This window comes from Amblyomma mixtum, chromosome 3, assembly GCF_055824585.1.
Source record: "Amblyomma mixtum isolate Tamu chromosome 3, ASM5582458v1, whole genome shotgun sequence".
Taxonomy (NCBI): Eukaryota; Metazoa; Arthropoda; class Arachnida; order Ixodida; family Ixodidae; genus Amblyomma; species Amblyomma mixtum.
In genome coordinates this window covers 13,058,197-13,075,929 of record NC_143014.1, presented here as the reverse complement: position 1 = coordinate 13,075,929, position 17,733 = coordinate 13,058,197, and the positions used below count along the sequence as shown (strand labels likewise).

Here is a 17,733-nt window from a genome sequence, read left to right as displayed (position 1 = left end):
AGGGTAATGCGTTACCGAAAAAAAGTATCGCACGTTACTTTGCCGTTACTCCGTGGCCATAAATTTTAATCGGAGCAAAACGGTGGACATGTCGCAGAACTCCACTAATTTGGAGAAGTTTTATAATTATAAAACTAGGCATTGAGTTCTTGCAAAATTCTGCAACACCTGCTTCTCCTCTTAGATAAATTTAGCTCGTTGGCGGCTCTTGCACTGCAGGTAGGAGTGGAATCGCACCAATTTACAAACATCTTCGCGTCAAACCCTCCAAATGATGCAAATAAAACAGTATACATACACGAAAGACGCGAATATTCTGTGAAATAAAAAACGTCCATACTCATGGCCTGGGACACAACCGGCTTTATTACTTCGAGTAATAAAGCCGGTCGTGGCCTGGGAAAATACTCGGCCTTACATCCTTCGGACGTACACCTCGTCTCTCATGCGTATCTACAAAAGTGAACACTGTCCGTACGTCCGGCGGATGTACGAATACGGATATCCGAAATCGGATTGTGTTCGTACGTCCGATGGACGTCCGATCTCGGCAAAGGACGTTCGGATCTAGCTCGTACGTCCGACGGATATCTGTGGTTGCTTGGGTAGCTAAACTTGCCATTGAAACCATTCGTAAGTATCAAAACTCCCGTGCATTCTGCTATCACCATCATCATAGATGTCACTTCGTGGTCAGTCCAATCCAATCCATCAGTACGGCTCCGTAGCGCTACAGTGAACTAGAATATTCTAGTTCACTGTAGTAGCGCTGTTGTTGTTTTGTCGCGTAGTGTTGTCGCGCAGAGCTTTATAGCTCTGTTATTATAATGTGTGGCTTTGTTCGGTCTGTGGACGAAAGTAGTATGTAACTTAAGCAATTCGAAAGATACGGGAAGCGCCTGAAGCTCTTCTGGAACACCGGAATCCCGTACTGCGTCGACCTTGGTTTAAAGAAGGCTTAGTGCACATGTGATTGCCTACGAAGGTATGTATCCAGTACACTTCTTGGAACTTGCTTCTAGGACAATGCATGCTCATATAACATTCGTTCACAGGACAGTGTCTCGACGGTATAAAAAGGCATCGGTTGGAAGCCCGTTTATCGCGATCCAGGCAATTGCTTCAATGTGCTGCTATATTTCTTTCATTTTATTTTTTTTATCCCAACTTTGCATCGCCAGGCTGGCCTCCCGTAACAAGCAAAAAAAAAAGAAAGAAATCACGTCTCATGCAGTCTCACATATTAATCATGCCCATGCGCTCTATGACTTGGCGGGATCTTGCGAACTGATATTGTGGCAGGGCGTGTGTCCTCGTGCTCGGAACAGCGTAGCAGACGACGCTCTGCCTTCGTGCGCGTGCGCGAACTCTCGCCTTGTTGCACGCTTATCGCCGTTATAAGGCGCTGACCAGCAGTTCGGTCGACGCTCGCGCTATATTATTAAAAATCAGGGTGGCTGTACATGCGCGGGGCATATAGTAATATATTCAGTGATTTCCTGACAACGCAGCCAGCGACATATAAAAAATGAGTCTGCTGTCGCTTTTCTTTTCTACACTGCAGCCATTATGGTCAAACATGCTGTCCTGCTCCTGCAGCACTGCTGAAGCATGTGCGAGATTTACCCATCTCTGCCACCTTCTCTTTCCTGCTGCAGAAGACTACTCACGACCTCAGCTGGGGAATTTCCATTCTTTGGCGACTTTGTTGTAGAAGGCAAGGTTATTTACTGTAAGCAAAAACTGCTCTGGAGAGGGGTGGTCATTGCAGCCGAATGATTGTCTTACAATTCCAAATAAATTCTCCAATTTGTCTTGGCTCAACTTGGCTGTCAGGAGAAATTTGTATTTTATACTGATGACATGTCGCATAATTCACAAGTGACAGTGTGCTTTTCAGCGTCACACGAAGTACGAAGGCAGTCAATGTCTTTGTCAAAAGTAACCAGGCTCCATGGTTTGCTTCTCATTCGTATAACAGAGCCCTCACGGCTTCCCTAAAGATCAAGAAGTTCTTTGAAGGTGAGAACAGGGGTTCTTCTTACCACACAGAGATTTAGAGCTTGAGGGCTGGCATAATATCTTTAATATGGGACTGAGAAGAAAAACATGCAGCCTGGTTACTTTTGACAAAGACTGTACATCGCTGTGCTGAGCGGCGTGCCGTTCCCATTCATTCAAAAAGGCTAGAAATTCTTCTAGAAAGCTCGCACTTGCTGACTCTGGGCGAAGGCCTTTGGAGGGCACCCTTGATGTCATGACAAATATCAAGCGTTCCATGAGCTTCACAAATACGGAAAATTTTGTCTAGCTTATCCTTGTAAAAAAAAAGTCCTTTCAAAACCTCATCACAACTGCTGGAAGGCTAAGTAGACACGAATTTTATCAAAAGCGTGGTCATTGTTGAATCGCTGCGCACAAACATGCCAGGCAATCAGGGGCGAAGTGAGCGAAGCAGAAACGCACGAGAAAGACGCCCTTTCACTCGACGAGCGACACGGGTAGCTGCGGCGGCGGCATCGGTCTTCTCGGCTCGCCTAACTCGCCTGCCGCGAACAGCGCCACCTACGCTAGCATCGAAGCAGGTTTCGGCGCGGCGGCTGGCGAGGGCGCCTGCTCACGACACTAGTCAAACCATGGAGGAAGGCAAAAAAGAGGAGAGGCCCTTTCCACACAGCGCCCTGGGAGAAAAGTGTGGAGGAAATCACGTGGTTTTTTTCTCAATTGGGAGGCCATCTTACTCCGGCAGCTTAGCAACGGCGTTGTAGTTGCTGTTTACAAACCGGGCGATAGCAGACGGCCGTGGCGTAGCATTTGAGGTGCGGCGTAGGCGTGCTTTCCTCAACTGCTCGAGTTTGTTTTTGATCGTGCTTACAGGCTGACGTTGGCGCCGTTCACTCATATCTCAGGTGGAATTCGCCGCAAAACTCTTGTTGTTGCGTGCATTGATTTCAACGTGCTCGGCGACCACGATCGCACGGGCATTTCGTCGACTGCGTCACTGCTCGGAGCCGTCGGGAGACCGCCGCTGCATTCGCGCTGTTCGTTCACCAGTGATTCAATACGGCGTGCGCTAGAGCGGTCGTCGGCGCATTGTGCGGACGTTTCGCGTCCTGTACGTGCAGTGTGTGTGTGCCATTCGCGCTCCCGTTTACATCGGCAGTGAAACCTCGTTGCTACCTATGCGAGTTCTTGCAACGCTCCAGCGATTGTCACTGACGTCGGTATAACTGTCATTTTCGTTTTTCGACGATTGCGCTTGTTTGAGCGGCGGGGGCCATGACATGGGCGGAGAGCGATATTGTAAAGGAAGCAGCTGCGCTCGCTTTGCTCTTAGTATACAGAAACTTTGTTACATGCCCGTTTGAAGCGTGTAACGTTTGAAGCGTCTAACGAGCTATTTGCTTCTGGGACGTGCCGGGGCTCAAGTTTATTCGTTCATATTGTAGCGTGCAACGCGAAATCGAACACCGGAGTACGAAAAACTGCGGCCGGTCCCTCAGTGGTCCGAGCGCGCGAGCGAGAGCCAACTTTCTTTCTCTTCTAGTGCATGCACTACTTCTGTCTCTTCGAATGCATGTATCAATATCGTGGCCAATTCTGTGCTTTTGGTCACGCGCTATGTTTATACCGGCTTCCTGTAGCAGGTTTGCAATTGCTTTTCTAGCTGATGTCATGGTCAAGAAGTGCGAAAAAGGCGAAGCTCTAACTGAATTTGGAGGCCTTTTCTCACATGCGTTTATTGTGCCCATGTCCTGTGATAGTGTTATTTCTCGTAAAAAGTGCGTGGTGAAATGAGGATCCGCATGTGCGCTGAATTTCATTGATGCTTGTGGTGGTCATTGTGATCAGGAAAGTAAAAACAGCGCTAAATTTTACACAAACCACACAGAAAGACGGACAGCGCTCGTCCTGTCCATCTTTCTGTGTGGTTTGTGTAAAATTTATGCTGTTTCTACTTTCCTGAACATATGTCACACCAACTAGCCCAGCAAAAGGGCCTGTGGTTATGTTGAAGAAAAATAATTTGATGCATTCATTACGTACAACAGATCGACTTTCATTGCCTGTATTGTCGATCACAAGTAAAGTGTGCTATTATGCAGTGACATTACAAGCTAGTATTTCACCAAGTAGAGAAAAGTGGAGCGTACAGCTGCAGCTCTGCACATTAAATATGAAACACAGCATTGAAATGAGGCACAACACCATGAAACTTATACTGCAGCCACTGGGGACTCCTAAACTTAATTCTAGAAGTCTGAAAAGCTACGGTCATATATATTATGCACAATACTAGATCTGTGGATGTGAAACATATGCGATGTTGCCATGCTACAAAGGATGGATTTACGGAGGGGGCAGTCACATTTTAAACGTATATTTTCTGAAATTTTTTAATTGAGCTAAAGGTGTTCAGAATGGTTGTCCTATGTAAAATTTCTGTCTTTTGGAGGGAAGCGAGCCCCCCACCCCCATCCATAAATCCTCTCCGTTTCTGTCGCCTCTATGAATGGCTTTTGGAGTTGTATCAAAAGTCATTGTTGGCACGGCCACCATTACAACACGTTATGATACTACATTTTGTGTTCAGGGTCAAGAACTCAAACTTATTAGTATATTTGCCCATCCTCACTGCTGTATGAGAAAGCATTCCTTGCATGGCCAGCCGCACGAAAACATGCAATGAAGATAAGTATGGTTTTCAACCCCAACAAAAAATTACCGCAGAATTTTTCTAATCCTCACTGCTGCAACAGAAGGCACTGTTGACACTGCCAGCTTCCAAAACATACACAATGGAGGCAGATTGCAGCATTCAGCGACAAGAGCTGCAATAAAAGGCAGGTTGAACTCTAAGGTGGGGTGTGGTCATGCATGGCAGCATTGTACGACGCAGTACGAAGCAGTAACTGGAAGTAGCCGCCTGTCTGACACGGGTATTTCCGCTTTATTAACTTTTCCACTGACGAACACCAACATAGGGCACCCTAAACCGGCAAGCAGCCAAGCGCGCGGGCGTTGCGCGCGGGGGCCTGCGCCCATGCGGTAGCACGCTCCTTCGTTGGCTTTGAAACGCGCGCGCAATCGGCGCGGCGGCGAAATGTAAACAGAAGCCCGCCGGAGTAAGATGGCGCCGAGCTTGTTTCCGGCTTCACAAAATGTCACGTGACGGCCTCTCCTCTTTTTTCCTTCCTCCATGAGTCAAACCTTCTAGCCTCTATAGCGGAATCAACCAATTAGCAGCGAGGTTGTGGTGTCTAATAGTAGGGTTCCACCCAGGAAGCATTTAGTTGCGCAATAAGGGACCGTATGCTAAAGTTTTTCTGTAAACACGCCGTTAATAATTTGAAGAATGTTTTATTTCGCTAACAAACTATGTTTCAAACTCAACGACATGAAGCAAAAGAAGAAGCGTCCTCAATTTTGCAATTAAGTTTGCTCTTCAGTCACTTTTGCTGCCGCGAGGGTGCGCTGACGCTGGAAAAGCGTCGGTAGCGGCGGCTAGGCGGCGTGAGCTGCCGCCTGATTCAACCGATTCAGCCTTATCCCTCCACGCACATATTCAGCCATCGTAAACATGGCAGCCAGAAAAAAAAATCAGCTGATTCGACGGCTGTCCTCTTTTTTTACACATTACGCAGAATCAAAGTACTACGCAGATGTCTTAAGTGCGCGGAAAAATCTGTTTAAAGGCAGTGATTGCTACGAGTCTGCCGAGAACAATTTGGAAGGAGCGCTTGGCTCGAAAACCGGCGAAGGCAGCTTTAAGGCAAGTTCACACTGGCGAGTTGCAATCGTCGCGCTAGTATTCTAGGCGACCGATTTCGGTCAATTAGTTACGGTTTGCGAAGCACATGTAAAGCGGGGAGGGAGCGTAATAAATCGATTTAAGCCTGTCGCGCGACCTCCGCGACTCGCCAGTGTGAACTCACCTTGCTGCTATCGATGGCAATGTGCTCCAAGGGCGATGCGTGATTATATTTATTTTTGTTCAGAAAATACCCGGCGACCATGAATAATCACACTGCAGCAACTGCCGACATACGGAAGCAGACCGGTGCAGCTGATGGGAGCTTGCAATCTCACTGCGGGAATTAAGAGCCGGCACGCCCGGTCACTGCGGCAACAATCACTCTTCCGCCTCGTAACCAACTCATGCCGCCCGCTTCGGATTAAGCACTTGATATTCGTGTTGGTGGTGCCGTTCCATTCGGATGATGCTCGGATGACGCCGCCGGGGATACTGCGGTGGCGAAAGTTTATGCGAAGGAAGTCCACCTTCGCCGCTGCCTTGTCTTGAGGGGTCTCGCCGGAAAGCGCGCACCTTCTGCGACTTAACTTTGACAGTGGTCTCCGCAACTCACCACAAACACTTGCACAGTCGGTTGGGCTACGCCGACGTTTACTTCATTTCCTACGGTGTCTTGAAACCCACCGGCGGCGAAGGCGCGCACAGGCACTTGCCGCTCCACTGACCGCGCACTCACCCGCACAGCCATTATGCTCCTTCCTATGTCAAAACGTCGAAACAACTCGTCCGGCACGTCAAAACCGTCTTCATGCACCCTCTTACACCGCTGCTCGCGCGGCCACCGGCCATGTAAACAACCACCATTTTCTGTCTCGAGCGGTTTGAGACCACTCGTTCCAGTCGCAAGAAATCGTCTCAATCGGCTCGCATAATTAGGTGAGCAACGTCGGCACACTTATGACGTCGGCCGGTGACGCAAAAAACCAATATGGCCGCTGGTCACGACCGACCAATAGGAACGGGGCAAATGAGACACTTTTTGAGACACTTTCCGATTGAGACGATTTTGAGCGACTCGTAATCGCGCCCCAGTACACTTCTTGGAACTTGCTTCTAGGACAATGCAGCATGCTCATATAACATTCGTTCACAGGACAGTGGGAGCAGTAAGCGCGAGGAGATGGCTTCCACAAGTGTGTGCTGTTCTCACACTTTCGGGAGCCCTCGACTCGCGCGACTAATTCCCACTCCTCTTCAAAGTTGCGGGACGGAGTATTTTCGCATCTTGTTAATTTTCAAGGCATCGCTAGGTTCACTGTGCCTATATAAAGAGTGACAACGCGCGAAAGGCAAACCGTAGGAAGCACGTGTAGTTCGCAGTGGTTCGCAGCGGAAGCTTTGCGGCTTTCTGTGCACAGTCGCGTACAGTGCTGCGCAGGTTAGTGCCCTAAGGCCCATGAGAATAAATAAAGAACAGATACATTGTCAAATATGGTGTGGAAAAGTGAGAGCTGTTATTGCCTTATACTGTGGAGGTGGTAAAGTGCATTGTCTGTTATACTTGCAGCATTAAACACCTCTATTAATTGGTTCCAATGTTTTTACTTGGGTTGCTGCATTGTGCCATTTGTTTCACATGACTGATGTTTGCCACGTTTTTTTTATTTCAGAAATCCTGTGGGTGGGAAGATTACGGATGTGTGTCCCAAGCTTGCCACATTTGAAGAGTCACATTTAAGAAATTTTCCGAATATAACCCATTGCTCTGCTGATGTATCATCAACCACAATAAAATATGCGTGCTATGCATCAAATTGTTTTTGGTTTTATTGCATCGCGCGGAGTGAAAAAAGCACGCATGCACCATATATGCGAATATTCGAGAAAGATCCGCCAATGGACGTACTCAACTGGACGTCCGTCGGCGGGCGAACCGTATACCTTTGGCCACCTTTCGGACGGCCGACGGACGTCTATCGGCTGTTTGCCGATGTTCAGCGGACGTACAGAACATCCGAAACAGACCTCTGTCGGCCGTCCGAAGGATGTCGGTGGTTGCTTGGGAAGGGAAGAAATAGACACCAAATACAGGAGCAACAGAAAACAGTCTTGACGACGCTGGAACAAATGACCAGACTGAACGCGACCGATCAGAGATTGGCAGAACTGTTCAGGAGACAAAACAAGAGAGCACCAGAACAGGTCGACCTAAACGAAAGCGCGAAGTTCTTCGCGGCGCAGCAGTAGTGTCTCATCATGGCTAACGCAGAAGAAAAATTTACAATATGGCAATGGAACTGTAGAGGATTTAGAAAAAAAAAAAACGATTTCAACACAGCATAAACACCCACCAACTGTAATAGCGCTGCAAGAAACTAACACTTCGCCGAAGATAGTCGGCTACGACACAGATGAAAGATATAAAAAAGTGGCCATTTTATGTCAGAAGGGGGTCACTACACACAAACGACACCAGGGCGTACCCGTGACGTATGAATCGGGGCGGTGCGAAAATGCGTAACAGCAGAATAGAATGACGACATTGAAGAATAAAGAAAAAACTATGACAAAAAATAAACAGTGTCGTCTGCTACATGGCGCCAAGCATAGAGTTTCTTACTACTTACTTAATAGTAAGACACTCTATGGCGCCAAGTACAAAAAACACCGCCGAGTTGCGGCGCGAAGATGAGTTAGCACAGTAGCGCCGTAGAGACGGACGGCGAAATGCGTTGCGGCGGCGGTCTCGGCGTACTCGCCGCACACATTAGCTGAGTGATGGTGCTGAATGCGACAAGACCCTGTGGCCGGTCGTCACGGAAATAAGAGTTTAGCGGTAATTGTACTGCATGAAGCGGCCGCTTATTGCCCGAAGCCATCGCGCAGCGTGTCGCGTCTCCGTACTTGTGAGATGGAAACGGCTGGCTCTCGATCGTAACCACAACGCGTCAGTGGCGTTGGAAAGCTTTACCTCATCGTGTCACTTCTTCAGGTGCATAGAACTTAACGCTACCCTTGGTTACGTTCGCAAGCAGCCACGTACGAATCGCGTCAAGTGCAACGCTATGAGCGCGTACGTCTTATTATCAAAAGCGTCAAATGCGAAAGCAAAATAGGGAGATATTGTTTCCCGCCAGTACTTAAAGAAAAACAGACACAGCCAACAGAAGCATGCATTTCACAGTGTTGGCGTTTCACTTAATCTGAATCTCATCTTTTGCTTTGTGAACATTAACTAAGCCTGCCTGGAAGCAGACTTCACGGACTTTATATAAAAGCACCTCACGAATGCATGGCGTAGAGTGGCAGGACATTATTTCATTCAAATAAAAAAAGGCTTTCAAACATTGAAATAAAATTTCAATGCTTGAAAAGGCCCTCAATATCGTGAATTCTGTCTAACAATGAGCACACAGCACTTACCAAGGGCATATAGGCAGGTACACCACTCGTGTGATGCAAGTACGCACCAAAATGTGAGAGGTGAAACAAAATTTTTCAAGCCCATCCCTACAATTCCTTTGCTGCAGGACAACAGTAATGCATCCACAGCAGCACCAGGCAGCTCCTTTCAATGCAGCAAGATTCCTTGTAAGAGGGCAACGTGTGATGTCAAGAGAGGTGAAGTCGGCAGGAAAAAGATATCTTCACATATGCTCTCAACATTGGGGAATGGGACGAATATAGAGGGGGATAGTGAAGGTGGAGGGTGATGCCACATTACAAACAGCTAATCCAGTGTGTAAGACACTTGCTTTATTTGCTTCATGAAGTTATTGGTTTGGTTTATTTGGGTTTAACGTCCCAAAGCGACTCAGGCTACGAGGGACGCCGTAGTGAAGGGCTCCAGAAATTTTGACCACCTGGGGTCCTTTAACGGGCATGCAAGTTATTATCATAGCATGCACATACACGTGTATTATCTAGTGCACATGTCATATCAAGCCTGAACATGTCTAGGGGTGAGGTCAAGGAGCTGAAGGAGAATAAAAACAATGGTGAGTTAAGAAGGAAGAACACCAACACAACAAGAAAAGCACAAGCATGCACAGCAGCAAGATAACACACAAAGGGGGCAAGAAATGCAAGGCTAACATGGCCCACAGTATTTGAGGGAGGCAGCGTCACAGACAAGCAGTGGTATTCTGGCAAAAGGTCCATTAATGCAGCATATGATAACACTGGATGATGTGGATTGGTTTTGGCAAGCCCTGTGCTCTCCACGAGCAATCTACAAGAGGCCTCAGTCATGTTTCTAGCCTGATGTGCAAGTGCATGACTTTCCCTCTGTGCACACTCCTGACCACATACATATCAGGGCCATTGTTGGTTCTCTTTGAGCAGTGGATCACAATGCCGTTAGGCAACATTTACACCATACACTGATGCAATAAAGACCCTGTGATGCCACTATTGTGCACTGCAGGAGAGTAATGCTCAATGAAATGCGTTCACTCTCAAAGTACTTTCCTTTACTGTGAACTAAAATAGACAACCCTCTATGTACACTCAAAATATGACATCTACAGTTCAGTGAAGGGCACCATACCAGATGTAGGTGCTGAAATGTCAGCAAATGTCTGAAAGGACACTGAGGACTAATCGAAGTTGCTCTGCAACAATAGAGTACCACATTCCAATAACAAAGGGCCTACCTGTACTGAGAGCAAAGCTTGCATACAGCTCAGAGATTATTTGTTCAAAGAAGCAGTTCAAAATTACCGTGGTGAAGTGCGTTGGCAGGAAGGCTATTACAGCCCTTGGTTGGTAATAACTTTATTAGTCCCACTTCAGTGGATCAGGTGAGGGTGGGTGAAGGGGTGTTGAACAGGTCGGTGACGGCCCTCAGGCCACTCTAGGTGACGAGGCACTGTTTGGCTGCGGTGACCTTCAAGGCCCAGGCCATGATGCAAAGCTGTAGCTCTGCCTGTGAGCTGCGCAGAGCAGCCTCCCATTGCTCCTGTGATTCCATCCCTTGGAAAGGAGGTTTCGGTTTGTTTGGGCAAGCCTGATAGGTACATTTAAAATCCGCTCTGGTGCTCGAGCATAAGTGACTGGTTGGAGATTTCTCCCCTCTATGTATGTATTACACTCCACTGCATGAAAAAAAAAATAGAACATTTAAAATGCCTAGTGGTGTGTGCACATGGAGGGTAAATTGTTTTTTTGAGCATGATTAAGGCAGCTTGAAAAATGTTAAGCAAGTCTGACTCAGAGTTTCCAAGAGGAGAACAGAACAGAAGTTATTCATCACCAATATAATGATTGAACAGGTTGCAAAATGTTGATGAGTCATTGCAAGTGCCTGTGCACAAAATTTAAGCCCCCTGAAAAATTATATTGGGTGCCATGTGCAACCAGAAAAGAAAGGTACGGAAAGCCTGCACACACCACTGTCAAGGAGAGAGGCTGCGATTCAGCAGAAAACCCAGTGTTATCCAGCCGGCATTGTGTCAAAAAACATGCTTCACGTGTGGATGTCCGCAGTGAAAGTCACTGAAAAGAGGATTTGTAATCTGAATCAAACGTCAGCACATGTCTGAAGCTACTTCACGTTATAAAATAATAGACTTTACGTACAGAAAATTACTAAATTTTTGTCTGCTTTGAAACCCATGACCCCTGGATCGCCAGCCAGGCACACTACCAACTAGGCCAGAAGGGTAGCGGATCGGGCTAGTTGGTGCAGATTTGACATTTTCAAAAGCGCTAAAACAACAAGGACGCAGAGGGAACAGACAGGGACGAGCGCTACTTAGTAGCGCTCGTCCCTGTCTGTTCCCTCTGCGTCCTTGTTGTTTTAGCGCTTCTGAAAATACCAACTAGGCCATGTAGGCACATTGACTTTGCTGAGGTACAAAGGGGGGGGGGAGCGATGTGTGGTTGCTGTTGGCTTAATTTGAAGCCTAACAATGTAATTACTGCAGTGAACTAGAGATATGACAATTAGTGAGAAACTAATTACAGTAACATTACGTAGGTGAACTGCAGTGTGGAAGAGTTCAAAGACAAGAATTGGGAACCTGTCTTGAGGCAACTGTGATAAAAGTGTGAACACGAATGAAGAACAGTGACTGTGTATGTGAAGAGAAACCACTGTAGGCAGCCATAAACACTGTCGTGTCATACCCATGAATGCTGAGCTTAAGTGTGCCCCTACATTTTTGGGGAGCAAGACAAGTTGCATTGCCTCTTAGGTGTTGCAATTTGCTTAAAAAGGTGAGGTGTCTTTTACATGCACAGTGAAAAGTTTGTAGAAGCCATTATTGGCAAAATAATTTATTTTCATCACTGAACTTCATGCATCCTAGAATTCATTATGCAGCCTAACTGCGTATCATTACCTAGTGCAACAATACATATTGACGAATATGTCTCATCTACAAAGATAAGACTTTTTTCGGGACAGAGTAGTCTTTCATAAACGTTTGACAGTGGTGTACATGCACATTAGTGTTGCCTAGTTTGCAAACTGAGGTAGCCAGCTGAAGTAGCCACCTTTGCTAAACGGAAAAATGGCAGCACGGACACTGATACGGTCCAATCACACTAAGGGTGCAGAGGGTAAACAGGTTGTCTAGGATTTGTCTTAAAATGACCAAACAGCAACCCCAACTTATATGAATCAAAGTGCAAGGGGACGAGTCAATGAAAATGGGATCTAACACAGTTTCACTGGGAGGACAGGTAGGCAGTGACCTTCCATTCAAGGTTGCATTCAAGGTCGATAGCCCAGCATAGAAAAAGATCCCGGACCTGGAAAAACCGCCTGCGTAACCCAGAAAGATCAATAGCGTTTACTACTACTACTACTACTATTATGATCCATTTCCAGCTAACTTATTGAACCGGATCATGCCCTTCCAGCTACAAAATGCCATTTGGAGTTCCAGAAGAGGGCAAATACGGGCTGGTTGGTACATGTTTTACGAATTGGAAAAACAGCGCAGTGAAAGACAACACAAGAGAAGGACAAAACACCAGCGCTTGGAGCTTTATTATTTGGAGCTTTATTATTGAAACACAAATTATGTCCAGCTGCATAATTTATACTTCCAGTTACCTTCAACTGAACTAATGTACAATTTGTAGGTTTTCGTCAGGGGTACAAATTTCAGCTAGAAGATGGGAATGGGTACACGTGTCAGAACGCTGGCCAGGCCTTGCATTTTCATCCGGGAAATTGAGCGTGAAACAACTGCGTGACTTTTCCTTCAGGAAAAATAGTTCACTGCTGTATAACTACGTGCAGCATGTGAAAGACGCAGTCGAAAGCAAGCAGACAAAGGCAACCAAATGCCATGAGGCAAAGCATGTTGTGATCTTATCACACAAACAGTGCCACACAAGACGTGTTGCACCCTGAAGAAGAGATGTACATAACTAGAGACACAGCGACCATGCTGTATGTTGAGCATGTTCTGGACTGCTGGCTCTCAACAAACACCAAAGCAAACAGAAATGCATTGGTGAAAGCATGTCCAGTCAACACAATGGTGCTGGAAGGAAAACATTTTGGTGCCTTCCTGTGCTTCACTGAACTTAAGCACCAAATAAAATGTGCATTGTGTACAAGCAGGACACATAGGGAGGCACCACACGAAGGGATGGCACTTCTTCACAATCACCAAAGCATGTGTTGAAGCACGCACTCAGGAAGTTGGCAGACGGTAGGCTGAAAACACTTGGGGCACTTCCTGACTCACACAAAACTGCAGCACCAGACAAAAATGATTTATACTGTCATGGATACCACCAATATGGTCCTATTCAAAGAACAGCACCAAAATGATGAAGACTTCACCAGCTTCCTAGCAGTATGCTATCAAACTTGAAGCAGAGCAAATGTACACTGATTACTTGTGGCATAGCTACACGTGACAACCATGGCAGTGAGTGCAATTCCTGCACGCAGCTGCTGATCGTGCACTTCCTGTCTGTCAGGTAGAATCCAAATGGTGCTGTGTCCTCCTCCTTGTTGTAGATGTTGGTGCTCCTGCTATTACCACCACTTGCCAGAGGTGTCATGGTCCTGCAGCTGAGTGTGGATGAATATGTTGGGTTGCACAATGCAAGCTGTGCTGACCTTCGCAGAGAACTCTTGATCATGCTGTACCATGGCCTTTGCAGACACCTCAGGAGCCTGGTATGGCCACCCAGCTGGGTAACCAGGCCAGCTGGGAGGTGACCAAACATGAATCTGGTATCCTGGTTCCAGAGCACATGAGACCCCATGGCGAGGGTGGTCTGCCACGTCTGCATAAGATGCACACCATCACCTGCACACTAATCAATGCTGTGCACTGAAATCTACCAACGAACTAGACATTGTGTTCAAAAATAGTCTAGTTTTACGTAAAAATGTAAAATACGCTCACTGCAAAACCAATCATTAGTATCAAAACAAACTGTTTCTATATAGCTAGAGGTACTTGATGGCAGATTTCCCAAACTGATGCACACAAATAATTACTACAGTCTTTTTATACTCAAGAAAACTGCTACAGAATGCACTGCAAGGAAATGCACAAGTTTAACTGTTTATGACTACCTTGAGTTTTTCAGTATATGCATGCTTTCGCATTTTGCACCAATCGAAATGGGGCTACCTTGACACTGTGGTCACTGAGAGAAATTCAAAACCACAGAACAACACTGCGTGTCACGCACACCTATCTCCGTTGTCACCTGAGAAGTACAGACATGATTAATTTACATTATTTTCATATCTGGTTCTATTTACACTGTTCTTGCTTGCTGAATAAACTATATATAAATGCAATCAGATATCACTAGCCATACGCAATCTTACTAAAGGCAAACATGTTATCCCTTACTGCTTGCCCCAACACACTAAGCACGTGCTCACCAGTTTGATGATTTCCATGCGGGCAGCACATCAAGAGAGATTGCACACAAACGGGTCATGGATGGATCCCGCACAGACTTCGTGTGAGCTGGAACCTTCACCGGCAGGAACACACCTGTGAATAAAATGTACAGGTGCAGTCAAAAGTAAATGGAAGGCGCGACAGCGTGGCAAACCATGTCGTAGCGCTTTCTAACGCCGGCTCTGGGAACTGCTTAGCTCGGTCGCCAGGAAGCCGCGCGCGCTATCAGCAGACCCTTGTATCGAGCGTACGTCCATCACTTTCGGCGGCTTGAACGGATGCTTGTTGCTTTTCAAATGTGACACCACGGGTTTCACGGGCGCTGCCTGCGATTAGTTTGAAGAGCGATTTGCGCCGTTTGAAAATAGTCAGCAGCTGGCCCGTGCTCCTTGTGGCGACGAGCGGACGCCGCAGTCACCGGCGTGTTTTGATTGCTTAGTGATGATGACGCATTTAGCGGCAGGCAGCGCCCGTGAAATCCGTGGTCTCACATTTGAAAAGCAAAAAGCATCCGTTCGAGCCGCCAAAAGTGATGGCCGTACGCTCGAGACAAGGGTCTGCTGATAGCGCGCGCGGCTTCCTGGCGACCGAGCTAATCAGTTTCCAGAGCCGGCGTTAGAAAGCGCTGCGACATGGTTTGCCACGCTGTCGCGCCTTCCATTTACTTTTGACTGCACCTGTACAAGAGTCATACATGTTTGTTTTTCGCGCGCCCTAAGAGAAATGATTTTTTTCACCCTCCTACGGTCATTTCCACGTGACTGCTGTGTAACTGATGATGTAACACTGTTATGAAAATTTTACCTTGAATAGCAAAATCACTTTTGTGTGCTTCACTAATAATGCTTAAGCCAGGGTATAGTATTCTTTTAGAGTTTCACACAATTTTTTTTTCCACACTTAAGGAAACGACGCCTTCCAGCTGATTTCACCTATGCTGCCTTTCACATTCATCAACACCAAAAACAAAGAAATCGACCAACGTCTAGCATGCTAGACTTTGTTTTCTCAACTTGAGCCGTGTGCAAAAACTGAAAACAGTATGATGAAAAAAGAAACACGAAATGGCGAATAAAAATTTCGGATTCGCAGCATGCATACTGCATTTGTTTTAAAGTCATTTCCTGCATGCATGCAAAAGGAATGAGAATGACGCTACACACACACGGGTGTCTCGTCGAGAAGCCCGACACATTCCTGGAGTTTGTTGCTCGGCCGCGCGAACACCTGTCGTGTCATCCGCTCATCACGCGCGCAAAGCCCATCAGTTCAGCGACGTTTCACAGCTGGCGATCGCCCCTCAGAGCTCGACAGTTCGGCACTGCTTCTCGCCGCAATGCATCCTTGCATAGCCACCACACCATATGCCTCGTCAGGTGATTGCACAGACGAGCTGTCTAGTCCGAGACAACTCGAAAGCATCGCGGTGACCTCGAAATTCGCTCACCTTTCCCACTTCTAGGGTTTAACAAACGACGAATGAATGCAAGGAGCAGCAAATCGCAGCGCCATTCGAGCAATTTTCGCGCTTCACTAACCGCACGGACGGATGATTTCTCACTGCGAGCGAAGGGTTTGCAACGGGAGAGCAGTTAGCGCCCCTATGCGGCTGTACGCTTAAGCCTTCACTATTAACGCTGTCAGGGGTTGCCACTGATCTCCACTAGGGGAGCTGGATGCCGCATCGGGCGCCCGAAAGTGAATCCACCGGAAGTAAGTGGTCTTGTCCCGGAAGTCAGCCTTTGGCAGTGCATGAAATCGGAGCTGAGCACGGTTTTTCAGTTCCAGTTTTGTTTTCCCACTTAGCATTTCGTCTTTTCGCCGTTCTCGTCTTTTTCCATGACAATGCCCACCTTTTGCGCCGCCAACTGAGCGAGGAGACCAGCGAAGTCTTCGGGAAGGACGTTTCAAAAATAAGGGCCCATTGCATTTCAATGGGGCGACACTAGCAGACGACAGGACGTCGCTACACACAGCAAGTATGGAGCCTCGTCTACTCGGCTCGGTGTCGTCTCGTTTGCCTAGCTTCGCCAACTCTGCTCTTTACTGCGATGCTTGTTCCCACGCTCAAGCCCAAGTTATGCTATCAATGGGGGATAAATATAAGAAAGAATAGGTTGTGGAATGAAGAAGATGATACAGCACCGCCACCAACGACGACGAAGCGCTAGCGCCGCCCGTAGGAGGCTCGTGCTGGAGAACTGCCGCTTGTGTGCCGGTCTCTCGCCTCGCTCGTTCCTAGACTTCTTGCGCCAGGGTCTTCGTCGCCGGCGCTTGAAGGTGCCAATAAACCGCTCTACAGTTGAAACATTCCGCAGGCAGCTTACTTTGCAGCGACCATTTTACCGAATTATATTTAGACCGAACCGGAGCGAGGGCTAGGCTACTATCTTGTGAGGTGTCGACGGTGTTCGGTTGGTTCATATTAGCGCCTCCAAAAGGTATGGTACTGCTTTTTCGACGGAGCGTGTCATGTACTGTTCGTGTTGTTGCAAGTTAAGCCTGAATGGTCTTTAATTCGTGGTGCTTGGTGCAGTTGACTTCTAACAGCGCTTCTCACGCGCACTGCACCATTCGCCTTTCTTGTCAGTCGTTCCTCTCGCGCTGTGCCTTTTCTTTACTGCACGAAAATTCGGTTTTAAGGTCATCGTCATTCCACTACTTCTCCTTTACGCTCGGAATACAAGAACCAGGCAAGAACATAGTGTTTAATGCACGTACCCCTTTGCCGAGGCAGGGTGAGACCTGCATGCCTGTTTTCTTCACTTTCGCAGAAATTACAGGGTTCTGCACACAATGCTCACATTTCTCGCGTTCAGCTTGCTTGTTCCTTTCATATAACAGCAGACATCACACGAAAACAACGCAAAAAACTGAGAACGAAAGGGCGAAAGACGCGACTTTTTGCATTGAAATACACAGCAGACACCCGACTTCCGGGACAAGCGGTCCAACTTCCGGTGGCTTCACTCGCGCTCGTCTCGAAAAGCGGGAATGCGGCATCCAGCCACCTAGTGGAGATCAGTGGGGGTTGCTTATTTCAGATGTGCTCTTACAACGCCATATCATTACATTGTGCAATCAAAA

General features: G+C 47.2%; 1 protein-coding gene and 1 long non-coding RNA gene across 4 annotated transcripts; one reads left to right on the top strand and one right to left on the bottom strand.

Moving 5' to 3' along the window:
• The first annotated feature begins 723 nt into the window (after positions 1-723).
• Positions 724-7,572, top strand: LOC149349253 (uncharacterized). The gene is made up of 2 exons (XR_016289994.1): positions 724-985; positions 7,426-7,572. It is a non-coding gene; the product is annotated as an uncharacterized LOC149349253 (long non-coding RNA).
• Positions 7,573-12,742: 5,170 nt separating this feature from the next.
• On the bottom strand, positions 12,743-16,159 carry LOC149349252 (uncharacterized). Of its 3 annotated transcripts, none has more exons than XM_089578192.1 (3): positions 16,094-16,159; positions 14,625-14,739; positions 12,743-14,011 (listed from the first exon to the last, which is right to left on the bottom strand). In XM_089578192.1, exons 2-3 carry the CDS (start codon positions 14,640-14,642, stop codon positions 13,556-13,558), a joined length of 474 nt encoding a protein of 157 aa, XP_089434318.1. In that variant the 5' UTR covers positions 14,643-14,739; positions 16,094-16,159; the 3' UTR covers positions 12,743-13,555. The 3 variants fall into 3 exon arrangements, 2 of the variants coding, with proteins under 2 accessions (XP_089434318.1, XP_089434320.1); XM_089578194.1 differs by lacking the exon at positions 16,094-16,159 and having other exon boundaries at positions 12,743-13,787; positions 13,842-14,011; positions 14,625-15,153; XR_016289993.1 differs by lacking the exon at positions 16,094-16,159 and having other exon boundaries at positions 12,743-14,034; positions 14,625-15,153.
• Positions 16,160-17,733: the final 1,574 nt, after the last annotated feature.